This window comes from Corythoichthys intestinalis, chromosome 4 (assembly GCF_030265065.1).
Source record: "Corythoichthys intestinalis isolate RoL2023-P3 chromosome 4, ASM3026506v1, whole genome shotgun sequence".
Taxonomy (NCBI): domain Eukaryota; kingdom Metazoa; phylum Chordata; class Actinopteri; order Syngnathiformes; family Syngnathidae; genus Corythoichthys; species Corythoichthys intestinalis.
The window spans coordinates 44,049,689-44,066,169 of NC_080398.1; the positions used below are offsets into that span (position 1 = coordinate 44,049,689).

General features: G+C 38.2%; 1 protein-coding gene across 1 annotated transcript in view; it reads right to left on the reverse strand.

Annotated features, from left to right (window-relative positions):
* Nucleotides 1-10,305, reverse strand: part of stx17 (syntaxin 17) — a 37,496-nt gene extending 27,191 nt beyond the window's left edge. Inside the window, exons 1-3 of the mRNA XM_057834393.1 lie at nt 10,164-10,305; nt 7,510-7,678; nt 7,372-7,437 (exon numbers count right to left, since the gene is read on the reverse strand). Coding sequence (XP_057690376.1) covers nt 7,372-7,437; nt 7,510-7,632 — 189 coding nt within the window. The 5' untranslated portion in view covers nt 7,633-7,678; nt 10,164-10,305. The remainder of the gene's footprint in view (nt 1-7,371; nt 7,438-7,509; nt 7,679-10,163) is intronic.
* Nucleotides 10,306-16,481: the final 6,176 nt, after the last annotated feature.

Sequence of the window (16,481 nt, forward strand, 5' to 3'; positions counted from 1 at the left end):
TGAAAATAAATTGCTGCTGCTGCGTTTTTTCCGCGTCACTCAAAAAAATAAAAAAATAAATAAAAAATAAAAAAATGGAGAGCAGGCTCTCTGTATTGCGCTTCTGCTTGTGCGTGTGCACGAACGCCATGGCGCCGGCCGCTTTTTCTTCTTGTCCTCCCGCTGCACGGCCGAGGCGCCGCCCTCTCCTGTTCCCTCTCCTTGTCAGAGAGGCGCGTCCATGTGAGAACAATATCCCACACACTCAGAAATATGTTTAACAAACTTTCCCAGCGTTATTTCGTTGTGTGAATGCTTTGATAATTCTAAAAAAAATATGTAGATTATTTAAACATTAAGAAAACTTGCGTTTTTTTCTGCCAACTCGAAGAAATGAAAATAAATTGCTGCTGCTGCGTTTTTTCCGCGTCACTCAAAAAAAAAAAATAAATAAAAATTAAAAAATCGGGTTTTTCGGGCTCGGGCCTGCAAATCTAGTTAAGTGATCGAGCTCGGGCCGGGTCGGGCCTCAATACCAGCGGGCAGTGTCGGGTCGGGCTGGATTTTTTAGGCCCGAACTAGGCTCTAGTACAGGGTTCGTAAACCCTTTTACCGTCCAAATTTAAGCACTTTCAAAGGACTTTTATCAGTGCATCATTCTTTCATTCCATATCTGTTTTAGAATCCAAAATCGGAAAACTGTTAATGACTTGTTATTTCATTTCTCATTTTCGGCTCAAAAATAGGAAGACAAATAACGGCCGAATTATTTCTGTTTTGTTTTGAATTTTAAAATAGAACATGATAACATGAATATGAAAGGAGTGGCTGTGGCGCAGTTCGTAGTTCGAGTTGTCCTGGGACCGAAGGGTCAACAGTTCGATTCCCAATCACGACTGCCCACTGTCGAAGTGCCCTTGGGAAAGGCAAAAGGTAAATGTGTGGTAATCTAAAGCACTTTGAGCATGGTAACTATTAAAGGTGTGTGAAATTTCCGATTCTTAGATTATTCGCGATTCGGCCGCTGAAGATTTGAGAACGATTCACAAACATCCATATCCCGATTACTTAAATATGCTAAGTAAAACAGAACTAAAACACAGTAAGCGCGGTCTTCGGGATGCAATGAGGAACGGACCGAGAGTAAACATCCACGACTCATGCTGCTAGATTAAAAAAAAAAAAGAAAAAAGAAAAGAAAACGCAGACAGCCGCTATAAACAAAGCCCAGTTGCTACAAATTTCGCCCTCGTTGCTGCAAATTACGCTCACATAATGCTGCGGTAGATATCACTATTTAGGGCTGAACAATATTGAAAAAAACTTACGTTGTGACTTTTTAGGGGTTTGCGATATACAGTGGGGCAAATAAGTATTTAGTCAACCACTAATTGTGCAAGTTCTCCCACTTGAAAATATTAGAGAGGCCTGTAATTGTCAACATGGGTAAACCTCAACCATGAGAGACAGAATGTGAAAAAAAACAGAAAATCACATTGTTTGATTTTTAAAGAATTTATTTGCAAATCATGGTGGAAAATAAATATTTGGTCTATACCAAAATACTTTGTTATGTACCCTTTGTTGGCAATAACGGAGGCCAAATGTTTTCTGTAACTCCTCACAAGCTTTTCACAGACTGTTGCTGGTATTTTAGCCCATTCCTCCTTGGAGATCTCCTCTAGAGCAGTGATGTTTTGGGGCTGTCATTGGGCAACACGGACTTTCAACTTCCTCCTCACCCCGTGGCGTCAAAATGATAACAAGAACGGGGAGCAAAAATCCCAGAACCACAAAGGGGGACCTAGTGAATGACCTACAGAGAGCTGGTACCACAGCAACAAAGGCTACTTACTATCAGTGCGCCGCCAGGGACTCAAATCCTGCACTGCCAGACATGTCCCCCTGCTGAAGAAAATACACATCCATACCCGTCTGCGGTTCGCTATAGAGCATTTGGATGATCCAGAAGAGGACTGGGAGAATGTGTTATGGTCAGATGAAACCAAAAAAGAACTTTTTGGTAGAAACACAGGTTCTCTTGTTTGGAGGAAAAAGAATACTGAATTGCATCATACAAACTGTGAAGCATGGGGTTGGAAACACCTTGCTTTGGGGCTGTTTTTCTGCAAAGGGACCAGGACGACTGATCTGTGTAAAGGAAAGAATGAATGGGGCCATGTATCGAGAGATTTTGAGTGAAAATCTCCTTCCATCAGTAAGGGCATTGAAGATGAGACGCGGCTGGGTCTTTCTGCATGACAATGATCCCAAACACACAGCCAGGGCAACAAAGGAGTGACTTCGTAAGAAGCATTTCAAGGTCCTGGAGTGGCCTAGCCAGTCTCCAGGTCTCAACCCCATAGAAAATCTGCAGAGGGAGTTGAAAGTCCGTGTTGCCCAACGACAGCCCCAAAACTTCACTGCTGTAGAGGAGATCTGTATGGAGGAATGGGCCAAAATACAGCAACAGTGTGTGAAAAGCATGTGAAGAGTTACAGAAAACGTTTGGCCTCCGTTATTGCCAACAAAGGGTACATAACAAAGTATTGAGATGAACTTTTGGTATTGACCAATTACTTATTTTCCACAATGATTTGCAAATAAATTCTTTAAAAATCAAACAATGTGATTTTCTGTTTTTTTTTTTTTTCCCACATTCTGTCTCTCATGGTTGAGGTTTAACCATGTTGACAATTACAGGCCTCTCTAATATTTTCAAGTGGGAGAACTTGCACAATTAGTGGTGGACTAAATACTTATTTGCCCCACTGTATATTGCAATGTTAAAACTAGAAGATTTTGAGTTTCAGTATTTTTTAGATTGTTTTTCCTGAGTTTCCCCCTTGTTTTTTCTCATTTATCCTTGTATTCTTAACTTTTGTCTTTTTTTTAATTTATATTCTTTAAACAATTTATCATATTTTTCATAATAAAAATGTTATCTAAGTGTCTGTATTTCTTATTGTTGCATTATAGATTTAAGGTGCTTCAATTTATTTTGATTGTATTTATTTATTATTCATTTATTGAAGAACTATATAAAACAATTTGGCAAAGCGCAGATGACGAGAAATTAGTCTTTTAATCTGCCGTTTAGCCACGCCTACCATTATAGGAGTCTAGCGTCCACAACAGGAGGAGGACGTCGGCAGGGTCATGGTTTCATCTCATTTAGAATTCAGCCCATTGAAGGGGAATTATTCAGAAAGAGGTAAATGCAACGAAGAGAGCAGCAAAATGTCATTGTTTCAATCTCTCTACTCTAATATTTTTACAGGATATTCTTTTATCCAAGTATTTTCCCCCAATTGCTAAATAAATGGTATGGTCATGACAAATAACAGTCTTGTGACAACATGACGACATGGCAATATTACTTTATAATGGTCAAAACTGTCCACTTCACTAATTACTGTTGCACCTCCCGAACGATATTTTATGCCACTGTAATTAGTCCAGCTTTTGTCATTTCCTTGCCCCAGCTTCGGAGAATGTAAACAAACCAAGACGCGTGACAGCTAGCCGACACGCTAACTCCAACCGAGTGACGTTTCAAAGTCTTATTTTCGCTTTTCGAAGCGAAAAATACCATAAAAACTAGCCCGGATCATGTCACAGCGGGGTTGTCGATTGTCTTCGCCGATCAGCAACCCGCCCGGCGGCCAGCAAGTTAGAGTTCGTCGTTCCCCTGCTGCGGGCAGAGGGCTCGTTTGCGGGGAAGCAGCTGGACAATGACCGCCGGACAAACCGGCCCACGTAGGAGGAGCGCGTAGCTGCCACATGGTCAACACGAATATGGCGTAAAATAATGCTTTACTACACGGCAAAGGCGTAAACAGTGAGAGAGTCATACGAGAGCGGCATGCAACTGTTCTGCAGCTAACATGGCAGGATGTGTCTGAGGAGAACTGTTCTACATGTCTGTCCATGATTAAACGTAAGTAAATAGCCCTTTAATTAAAGAAAGTTTGTCGTGTTTACTTTGTAATCGCTGTATTCGCGGCCATTTTTAACACAAAGTTTCAAGTTGTAATGGTGTTAAAAATTTGCCAGAACATCGGGCACACGAAGATAGCAATAAGCCAATATAGAGGGTGGGGGTGTGACAAGCTGCCGGTCGTCGGCCTAGTGGCATTCTCGGTAGACAATCAGCAACAAAATGCAAGCCACCTCAATATCAAAACATGTGCCATGATCCCAGCATTTGACAAAATACAAAATACGATGTTTACTCACTTCCTTGTACGTCCAATGGTCCAACAGTAGTAGGGCTTGTTTTGGCCAATATCCCCAGTAATTGGGAACCTTTTGAAACCCAAAACGGCTCACACGCCTCTCCCTGGTGTAGCAACAATATTTTGCAGCACATTTGGCTAGAGTGATGTGAAAAATAAACGAATTAACCGGCAAAGTCAGCTGAATCAGCAGTCCATCTGCATGCTATAAAGCAATGCTGTATTGTGAGATGCTGACCCGGGTGACGTCACCTTCGCATTCCTCCTCAAAACAAGTTTCATTTTCTTGGCGCGGGATTAAAAAAATTTAAGAAATAAAACGATCGCTTCCACACACATCCAAGCGGTCCATTTCATTCAGGAGCATAAAATACCGCGTGAAATATGAAATACAGTAAATATGCGTTTTGCAGTCACAGGCAATTTAAAGTGCAAAAAAAATTGCAAAACTGCAAAATATGATTGTATTCATATAATAACATTTAATCCAGGTTAAAGAGGGTTTATGCCATGTCTCGGCACACTTGCTGATTATATGAAGCAACCAAATTTACCTGTTAAAAAGAAAAAGATAATAATAATTGCATATCCTGTGATAGGACAATTGCGCATGCACACATCGTCGTGGCAATATTCAGAAGACATATTGCCCAGGCCTATCACGTGTATATTGAACTACATGCGAAATGACGCCGGCGTAAGTAAACAGCTGCCATCTTAAAGCAATAGACTTTTCAGGAAGGCTCTGTTGTAGCAAACCTACTTAACTTTTTATCTAAAATACTCCTAAATCGGCAAAAGCTTGAGTTGACTCTATCTTTAACTGATGAAACAGTTTTAAAACTTTTACATGTTGAAAGTAGACAGAAGGGAAATTATGGAATAACGAGAGCAATTTTAACAACTTTAACGGTTGACTCACAACGTTAAATTAATTTAATGTATTTTAAAGCTGCTGATACAGAATGAGGACTTGAGTATTTTATTTACGGTTTTGAACTGTTAACTTGATACTGAAATAGTAGTTTATTTAAGCCTAAAAGGATTTTTGTATAATTTTTGTAAGTAATGTACAAAAGCAGCTAATAGGGGTTGTGGCATAAATAATCAAATTGTAGCCTCTGAATCGTAATCGAATTGTGAGTTCCCCAATATTCCAACCTCTAGTAACCATGTAGATAAATGCACTATACATGTACTCTCCTTTACCATGAGAGAAAGGAATTATCATGGTATTTTTGTTCTATTCATTTTTGGTTGGTATCATTTTCGATGTGTTGTGACCAGGCCCGGAGTGACTAATCGGGAGCTTCTGGACGATTCCCGATGGGCCGGCCGGCCAGATGGGCCGGTCCGGGTTTTATAAAAAAAAAAAATTACACGGTTATAATTTTTTGTTTGGTATTTATTTATGACAGTGTTAGTGAGTATAACTTACATTCTGTTACCGCTGTCCCTGTGGGCCGTCTTAAAAATATTAAATAAATAAATTAAATTAAAAAAAAATCCCCCCATATGTGTTGTTATGTTCAAAATGGACTACAGTGGTACCTCTACATACGAAGTTAATCCGTTCCACGACCTTGTTTGTAAGTCGAAATGGTCGTATGTCGAGCAGGATTTTCCCATAGGAATACATTATAATTCCATTAATTCGTTCCACAGCCCAAAAACCTTCACTAAATCCTTAAGAAATACTGCTGGTACTATTACAAATGGCAATTACACATAGCAAAACAAATAAATTATAAATCAAAATCGGAATAATAATAATAATAATAATAATTCCTGTATTAATGTAACGAATCGGGTTCTAATGTGGCGGACGTTTTTTGCTGACCCTGAACGCACCGCGGGGCTCACGTGCCAGAGACAGACCGGTGAGCTTGAGTTTCACTTTCACTTTGAATGTTTTCTTGAGAACGCGTCAATTGCGGCAGACAGAAGGTGTTTTTGTTTTGAATAAGTTGTGAAATAAATGATAAAAACGTGGCGAAGTTGGCGATTTCTCTGGAGATGTTACCACAATAAGAATTGTCAGCTTAACTTATAAAGACTGGCGAACGATGGTCGGAGGAGGACCGTGGAGATGTATTGTTGAGCCATTTCACGGATGCTCACCCTACGCTCATATTTTTCTGTCATTTGCATCTTCATTTAGAAGGTAAGCGTCAACTTTTTCCTTATTTCACCACCTGTACCAACCTTTTCTGAAACCAGTGTTGATTTGTCACACAAGAAAATCCGCCGTGCATTCGTCTGCGGTGCTGCCATTGTCGTCGTATTTCGAGCATGTCGTCGGATGTAGAAACAAATGGCGAGTCAAATTTTACGTCGGATGTCGAAAAGTTCGTGTGTCGAAGCGATCGTATGTAGAGGTACCACTGTATTTCTTTAATACATAATTTAATGTCAGTGGCAGACACAGAGGGAAGTGGTGAGGATGGGATTGCTGCCATTGATGCCGTCAGTGTTGAAAAAACAGGTGAGGCGTTGTAACAGTGTGAACAAGCAAGCTTCAATTCTAATATAGTCACATTTTATGCCCAAATGATAATAGTGGCTCATTTATTTATCAAAAGTTAGATTGCAATCAAACTACACATTTGAAAGTGATAAATGTTAGATGCAATTGACCTGCATATTTTACGTATGCATAAACATTTATATTACATATTATACACATTTTATATACACAGAATTACAGTACACGGCTTTAGAGAACACTGAACTTAACACGTGTATGCATAATGACATTATTTTAAATGAGTGGGCCGGTCTGAGGCATGAAATTCCAGGGCCAAAAATGAGTCCCACTCCAGCCCTGGTTGTGACCCAGCAGTTGTTGACTTTTTTTCTTAATCTTCCCTCCTAAGTGTGACACGCTTCCCTTCTTTAAAAAGCACATACAAATCCGCCATCCTTCACAAAAACGTTAAGTAATAATAACTGTAAAACGTTAGCTATTGTGCTGCTCGATTCACCCATCAATGGAATCACCTGGTAGAGACTGACCTTCCTGAGGAAAAAAAGTGAACAACTTCCGGGTCACTACTTGTAGCACATGTGCTTTTTCTTTGTGCCCCTTTGTGTGTGCATGTTCTATCAAACATGCACACACAAAGGTACTGTACAAAACCATGTCACTGTGTACCTGAACTGTCCGGCTGGCATTTATGTGCTCTTGATGAAGGCGACCCCACTGTTGGCTCTGCTGGTACTGCACAAAAGAAGGAAAACATATTGCTCATCCATCTTGAAGTGGATACGAAGCCGCGGTTTGAATCGCCACCTTCAATATGTTGTCGTGGTGCTTCTGCAGCCGCTCCAGGTCAGTGGGTAGAGCCACTTTAATGAATTTGTGAACGGGAGCCTCCAGGCGCCGCAACGTCAATTTGGTAGCCCCCTCCGCCATGGGACTGGCTGGTGTGACTTCAGTCCACACATGCAGGGTATAGGCTCTAAACATACAACACATCTCAGTAATCAAAAAAGAAAATCCCTAATTTCTGTGGTGTAGAAATCTTGGCAAAATGACTCAGTAATCTAGTGTAAAAATGTTTCATTTTTTTGCACAGGATAAAAAAAATGTCTGTCAACATGTGTTTCACCACCTTTTGAATTCAAATTTCGGACGCATCAAGGGTTAAAACAGCGTATGAACAAAGTTATTATTATTATAAGCTATTTGTTAGTCTGTCTATAGAGTGTCGTCTTGTTTGTTAGCATAATCAAAATAGATGCTCAAAAGATGAAGAATGCTGTGACTTCATGTTTAATTCTCTTTGTTGAGTTTGACATTAAACTGGAGGTGAGAATTAAGAGCTCAAAGCCTCTATTTTTTAAATGCATTTGTAATTAAGTTTAAAGGAATATTCAGCCCATTTTTGTGGGAATATGTGTTTGAACTAGGCCTGAACGATATAGGAAAAAACTATTGTTGCGATTTTTTGGAGGTTCGCGATATATTGCGATATTATATTGTGATATTAAGAAGTTCTCACTAGATGACTTGAATAGGTGTTTGGAAAGACTTTGGATGATTCACCATGACCACAGTGTACAGTGATCCCTCGTTTTTGCAGTTAGTGGGGACCAGAACCTGCCGCGATAAGTGAAAAACACAAAGTAGCGCACCCCAGTGGTGTGTGCTCAATGTATTTATTCAGATTTAGCATTGGAAAGAGATACTTATAAGACATGTTTTTTCACTTTTTGTCCCCAAAGTATGATTTTAAAAATCTATATATATATTATTGTATATTTTAATAAATTGTTTTTAATCACTTCAAATGCATTATGATCAGTTTTAAGCATTATTGTCCCACTGAATCATTTTTAAACAAGAATAAAATACTGTAGCAGAAAATGCTTGGCTTTATTAAATGCTTCTGTTTACCTACCTTGGTTTGGATTCCTGGAGTGACATGTAGAAATTACAAACTACACAAGATCACTTCTAGCGTTTATTGCCACGACATAACATGTCCGGCTGCCTCGAACGTCCTGACACACATTCATTCCAGCGCGCGCTTCCTTGCGCAGCAACTCTTTAACAAGTTAAACGATGATTGACGTATGAGGCACATGTGAAGTCGGCTTCTCTGGCAAAATCAAAGACAACCATTTGTCAACATCGTTAACTTCAATAAGTGAGTGCCACAGTGACTAAGGAACAAAGAGCTGGGAGAGGAGGGAGGCTGTGCAAGCGCATGAAGTTTGTGGGATTAAAAAAAAAAAACTATCGCACGTCCTTGCGATCGAACTATTGCGCATGCGCACATCGCGATGGCAATGTTTAAACGATATATCGTTCAGGCTTAGTTTGAACTATTTGTTAGGAGCATTGTTAAAAAAAGTTGGTATTTTATAGCATTTAAACTACCGGACTTTTGCTATGTAAGTTAGCCAATTGTTCTTTTGTTGAACTTATATCCTGATCTATTTATTTGTTTATACTGTTTAAGGCTCAGGTCAGGTATTTTAATTTTTCATGTTCCTTATCCGATTACTCGATTATTCGAGCTAACTAGTTTATCGATTAATCGGCTATTAAAATAATCGATAGCTGCAGGCCTAGACATAATATATGGAACTGTTAGTGTGTGAGTGATGGTTGTTTGTCTCCTTGTGCCCTGCCTCAAGATGTACTCCACCTTTTGCCAATAGTCAGCTGGAAGAGGTTCCAGTAACCCTCACGAATAGAAGCAGTACAAACAATGGATAGATGTTGATTATAGTTTGCCAATTGAGACAGGTAATTATGATTAAAAATATGCCGATACGTCTATTACCCATTCGCTATTCAAGTCAGGGCTGGGTCCATACCTTTTTGAATTAAGCACCTTTTAAATAGGTGTGTGACTCCATTACGTAACCAAATAAGGCAGGGTGAAGTGTCAACACAAGCAAATTTATACGAAATATCCAATTTGACGAGTTTAAACTCTTCTGTGAAATCTCTTCTGGTCAGGTTGTCAACTGTAGCACATGAGTATCTTAACACAAGCATTTGATTCACAATTATTTACGATTCATGGGAACGAATTGTAAACAATCCGCAGTTCCAATATGCCAAAGCGCTTACGTTTAAGCCTTGGCGTGGTCTGCAAGTATCCACAGAAACATAAGGAACCAGCGGGAAATACATTTTATGAAGAAATGAAGCAACAAAAACCAGCAACAAAACAGTACATGAGTGCTAAGTTTATAGAAATAACCATTCGAATATCGAAACAATCGTAAAAAGCTTGTTGAAAACTTTAACTCGGAAGTAAAAACACACATATATCATTGTTGACAAATTATTCCAGAAAGCAATCGTGGTTAGCTTCCGAGGTTTCTGTCCCTGCTACGTATTTGATGCTAGCTTTGGCACTGAGAAATCGCATAGAAATAATTATTTTAAAAAACGGTCAAACGTAACTTACATAGCATGACACTTACCCAAGATAAAACTTTTCAAAAGCAGAAGTTATGTTCCCAAATCCATTGCATACCAATTAATGCCATAACAACTTGGTGACTTCTTTTAGCAGTTTTTGTTGTAAACAACTCCCCACAAGTGCGTCGACGAATTGTGTCCGACCTCAAACAGCAGCGATCCATATCAATATTCCCAGAAGATATTTTAGGTCCTAAAATAAAAAATAATCTGTGAACATTTGTGAAGATAGTGGGTTTGAAATCTGGGTTTATTTCTTAAAATACAATAGTAATATCGGTCATTCCAGAATTGAAGGATTTTTTTACCTAAAAAAATTTAAAAGACGATAAAAAGAAAGAAAAAGTACATAATAAACACATGAATTTGTAACATTGGAGGGCGTGGTAGGGGTAACTTTGACTGGAATATAATATTTAGTAATTTAAAATAATGTAACATTTGTAAAAATAACAACAAATAGCTCCTGGGCACCCTTGCAAAAATGTTTTTCTTCTTCTCTTCCTTCTGCTTCATGATTATATTGACCACCAACATAAAATGTATACAACCTTGTCAATAAAACTTTTTTTCTTCATTGAACAACGCAGACTTAAGGAAAGTAGACTAAAAGTAATAGAATGTAGCGTTTTTACCCCATCATCATTCATCCCACTAAGAACAATTGGATCTTTTTCTGCAGCACACCTCAATAATAAAATTCTATATTATGCAACTAAAGTGCTGAAATTGTTATTCAATAAACAAGAAAAATTTTCATCACCCCCCCCCCCCCAAAAAAAAACCCACTTCTCATACGCTTAATACAGAAGAACATTTTTTCTAATAATATTCCAAAAATACAGAGGTATGAAAAAGTATCTGGACCTTTTGAATTTCCCACATTTCTGCATAAAATCATCATCTTTTCTGATCTTTGTCAAAATCACACAGAGGAAAAAACTGTATGCTTTAACTAAAACCACCCAAACATTTATAGGTTTTCATATTTTAATTAGGATATTATGCAAACAATGACAGAAGGGGGAAAATAAGTAATTAAACTATCACATTTAATTTTTTTTGCACCCCCCCCACCCCCCCTTTGGCAGCAATAACTTCAGTCAAACGCTTCCTGTAGCTCCAGATCAGTCTGGCACATCGATTAGGACTAATCTTGGCCCATTCTTTTCAACAAAACTGCTGTAATTCAGTCAGATTCCTGGGGTGTCTGTCATGAGTGTCGCTGTCTTTAGGTCATTCCACAGCAGTTCAATGGGGTTCAAGTCTGGACTTGGCCACTCCAGAACGTGTATTTTGGTCTTCTGAAACCATTCTAAAGTTGATTTACCTATTTTCACTGTCTTGTTGCAGCATCCATCCTCTTTTTAGCTTCAACTGTCTGACAGAGAGCCTCAGGTTTTCCTGCAAACCATCCTGATAAACTTATGAAAATTATTCTTCCATGAATGAATTGCAATTTGTCCAGATCCTGAGGTAGCAAAACAGCCCCAAATCATGATGATCAACTTTAGTTTCACAAGTCCACAAAATATTTTGCCGAAACTTCTGTGGAGTGTCCAAGTGCCTTTTTGCGAACATTAAACAAGCAAAAATGTTTTCTTTTTTTTGTTGTTGTTTTTTTTCCAGACAGCAGACAGAGTCCTCCCATGAACACCATTCTTGGCCGTAGTTTCACATATAGTTGATGTGTGCACAGAGATATTGGACTATGCCAGTGATTTCTGTCTTTAGCAGACACTCTAGGGTTCTTTTTTACCACTCTGAGTATTTTGTGCTGTAATCTTGGCATCATCTTTAATGGGCAGCCACTCCTTGAGAGACAAGCAACAGTGCCAAACTCTCTCCATTTGTAGACAACTTCTCTGACTGTCAATTGATAAACATCCAGACTTTTAGAGATGCTTTTGTATCCTTTCCTAGCTGTATGCAAATCAACAATCCTTGATCGCAGGTCTTCAGGCAGCTCTTTTGACCGAGCCATGATTAAAATCAGACAGTGCTTCTCATCAAGACAATTCTTACCAGGTGTGTGTTTTATAGTGGACAGGGCAGCTTTAAACAACTCAGCAGTGATTGGGCACACACATTGACTTATAATGTTTTGCTAGAAATTGGTTTCAATTGCTCTTTAAGTCTCCTTAGGCAGAGGGTTCACTTACTTATTTTCCCCCCTTCTGTCATTGTTTGCATGCTATCCTCATTAAAATATGAAAACCTATAAATGTTTGAGTGGTTTTAGTTGAAGCAGACACTATATTTTCATCTGTGTGATTTTGACAAAGATCAGATCATATTTGATGGTGATTTTATGCAGAAATGTGAAAATTCCAAAAGGTTCAGATACTTTTTCATACCACTGTATACAGACATATGAGCTTTTAATATATCAATATTGGATGTGTGTTGAAATGTTACATTTCATATTATGACGATATCTCTCACAAGTGACAAGTATTTTGCCACAATTAAACAAAACAGGTTTATTTCCCCCCCAAATCTGCCTCCACAATAAAATGGTCCTGAAATCAAAATAACAACAACAAAAACTAGTGCTAAATACATCTCACACAGTTCAATAATGTGCTTTGTTTGTAATAAAATGTTCATAAGTTTTTAACAACCAAAACAAATTATGGGTCTCGTTATAGCATGACGTGAGTTGAGTGGGATTGGGATTTCCCCTTCTCAGTGATGAGACGGTGTGAGTGGGTTTACTGTGGGTTTCCACTTCCCTTTTTTCAGCGCCTTTTACCTTTGACGTTCAGGCCGACCCACATTCACTCTTTCTTATCTGGGTAAAGGCGACATTGATGCACGGGGATTTCCCCTGCTCTCTGAAAACAAAAAAAATAAATAAAGGTTAGAACGGGGGAAAGGGCAGTTTAGTTTTTCTCTGTGCATTGAGGGGCTTGTGTAGCACTTTAGCCACTTCCAGGGGACTGCCAGACGTGCAGATCGAAAAGGGGGGGAAAGTTCTTATGGTCGAATTAAAAATCTGCTTTCTCCTTTTTTTGTTTCGTTTTTGTGACAAAGACTGTGTATGTGTGACTCCGTGCGTGTGTGTCAGCCACAGGACTCAGGTGTCATCCATTTCGGTCTAATCCAGGAAGTTAGTCAGCGGGAGAGGAAGTCAGCAGGTGGCTCTGATCACTTGTTATCTCCCACTTCTTAAAGCAGGCATTATCATCACATCCTGGTGTCTTATGGGATACAGCCATCATTTATTGTTGACATAGTGACATGTCAAGGTACAAAAATACAAATATATTATGTATGTAAACTTGACATCTCAGGGGGTCTTTTGTGTTCGGACACATTCATGTAGTGTGCAGTGGGCCTTTGGTTAATTGACTACTCTACTGTGAACGGTCAATTGGGGTGAATTAGTGGGGTTTTTTTGGTTGTTTTTTTTTTGTCCATACGTGGTCAGCGGTTGGCTGGTGACAAATTCAGGGTATAAACTAGTGAGTGACAGAATAGCAAACAGACAAACAGACAAACAGACAGACCCCCCACTAACAGAGACACACGGATAAAATTGTTGATGGACCCTTACAACAATGACAATGAAGATCATTTATTCATTAGCTTAATGGCATTGCAAATGTTTTATTGTTAGATATTCACATTATTCTGATTGTTACTTTAACTGTCCTGTCCATTTTTAAATTAACAGCTTGCTTTATTAGTATGACCGTTCATCTTCGTCTAGTTTTAAATACTCTATATTCCATCTGTCCTGCGCACACTTAGACGTTTTTGTGCAACGTACCAGGCAAATTGTTTATATTGGTGCAATTAAAAAAAAAAACAAAAAAAACAAACAAACATATTTTCTCACATATCTTTATATATATATATATGGTGGAAAACACAGACAAGGCTGAAAAGCAGTTTCTGCTCTTGCACCCCTCTTTAAAATAAACTGCTGTATTTTAAGCCAAAAGAACTGTTGTGTTTGATAGAACAATATGTCTATATGCTGCCATAGCAGTTTCATGGCGCAATAAGCCAACAAGCTATTTTTAATTTGTCCGTTTTACCCTGGAGACCCCCGTTTACAGACACAGTGCAACCGCTTTTGTTTTAACACAGCCATAAAAAAGAAGGTAAGTTATTATGTTTATTATTTGAAATGTCTATCATTTTTAGCTTAGAATCATTAATTGATGTCTAATATTTAGCTTGAAAAAAAAAAACAACTAAGAAATTATTCACCTGCATATTTTAAACTTTTAAAACAAATTACGTCACAATGAAAAAAAATATTGTCTGTAAATAAGTCACGGATATCTACCTCATAACTATCGCTTAATTGTATTTTTTTTTTTTAACTAACTGTCACATTTTCCCCAATATTTTAGATGATAAATAATCGATCAAAACAAAGAAAAATTGAAGGAAAAAAAAAACATTCAAAAGGTTAAATATTTGAAAAAGAAAATCTCGACCACTCCTTGATGTCTGCGGTTTCTGCATCGCGGCCTTTGTTATATTACCGTGTTTCATCCATGAAATCCCCCAAAAGTGCGACTGTGGCCATTCACAGCTGTGTCTTGACACTTAGTGATACATGCTACACGGAGTTTTTGGATCGAAATAAGGTAAGTACGCGATAATATTTTATTAAAATCATGGTGTCTTTAATTATGCTCTCATTCTCTCACCTCGTGTTAGGGTTTAGGAGTTTAAAAATATATGGCATAAAACAAAGACAAGACTGAAAAAGCAATTTTTGCTCTTGCACCCTTCTTTAAAAGAAACAGCTGTATTTAAAGCCAAAACAACTGTTGTGTTTGATTGAACAATATGTCTATATGCTGCCAAAGGAGATTCATGGCATATTAAGCCCCCAAACTATTTTTAATTGGTCCGTTTTACCCTGGAAACCCCCGTTTACAGACGTCGCGCAACCGCTTTTGTTTCAACCCAGCCATAAAACGAAAGTAATTAATTTATTTATTATTGAAAAGTCTGTCATTTTTAGCTTAGAATCGTTAAGTGATGTCTAATATTTCATTTTAGAAAAACAAAACGACTTTAAAAAATTATTCACTCGCATATTTTAAACTTTTAAACAAATTACGTCACAATGAAAAAAATGGCGTCTGTAAAAAAGTCACGGATGTCCACCTCATAACTATCGCTTAATTATATTTATTTTTGTTAGTCGCATTTTCTCCGATATGTTAGATAATAAATAATCGATCCAAACAAAGAAAAATGGGAAAAAAACGTTTAAAAGGGTGAATATATGAAAAAGAAAATCTCAACCACTCCTTGATGTCTGCGATTTCTGCATCGCAACCCTTGTTGTATGTTTCACCCATGAAATCCCCCAAAAATCCAGCTGTCGCCATTCACAGCTGTGTCTTGACATTCAGTGATGCATGCTACATGGAGATTTTGGATCGAAACAAGCTAACTACGCAATAATATCTCGTTAAAGTCGTGGCATCTGTAATTTTGCTGTCATGTGCTCTCATCTCCAGATAGGATTTTGCTGTTCAAAAAAAAAAAATAAAATTTTTTTTTAAATGCCCTCCTGTACAAAAATAATTTCCCCCAGAAAATTGAGGTTTTAAGCTTTCCATTGATGTATCACACATGCATCTAGGACAATTTTGAAATTTGGCCAAATTGGGGGTCTCAGAGTGGAACTTCAAGTCAACTGAGTGTTTTCCGCCATATACTGTACAGTATACTGTATATACTAAATGCCCTTCTGCTCAAAATTTTTCTTCAACCAGAAAGCAGAGATTTTGAGCCTTCCAATGATGTATTACCCATGCATATAGGATAATTATGAAATATATAAGTACGAAATATATATAAGTATATGGCTGAAAACACTCAGGTGACTTTAATTTCCGCTCTGAGACCCCCAATTTGGCCAAATTTCAAAATTGTCCTATACGCATGTATGATACATCTCATCTCATCTATGATACATCAAAAGCTTGCCCATGACGAGTAATATTAATAATAATAATAATAATAATACATTTTAATTAAAGGTGCCTTTCTGGCACTCGAGGTCGCCGTACAATCATTTCAAATATTAAAAGTGAGAAAATGAAAGTATATAACGTATAAGGAAATCTAAAATACTAAAAGAAATATAGGGGCAGTTAAAAAGACCAGAACTAAGTGATTATTGTGTATAGGCTAATCTAAACAGGTGAGTTTTGAGTTTTGTTTGAAAAAGGGGGAGGGAATCTGTGTTCCCGAGGTCGGGTGGGAGTGAATTCCAAAGTCGGGGAGCCGAGCGGGTGAACGCTCGGCTCCCCATGGTGCTAAGGCGAGTGGGGGGGACA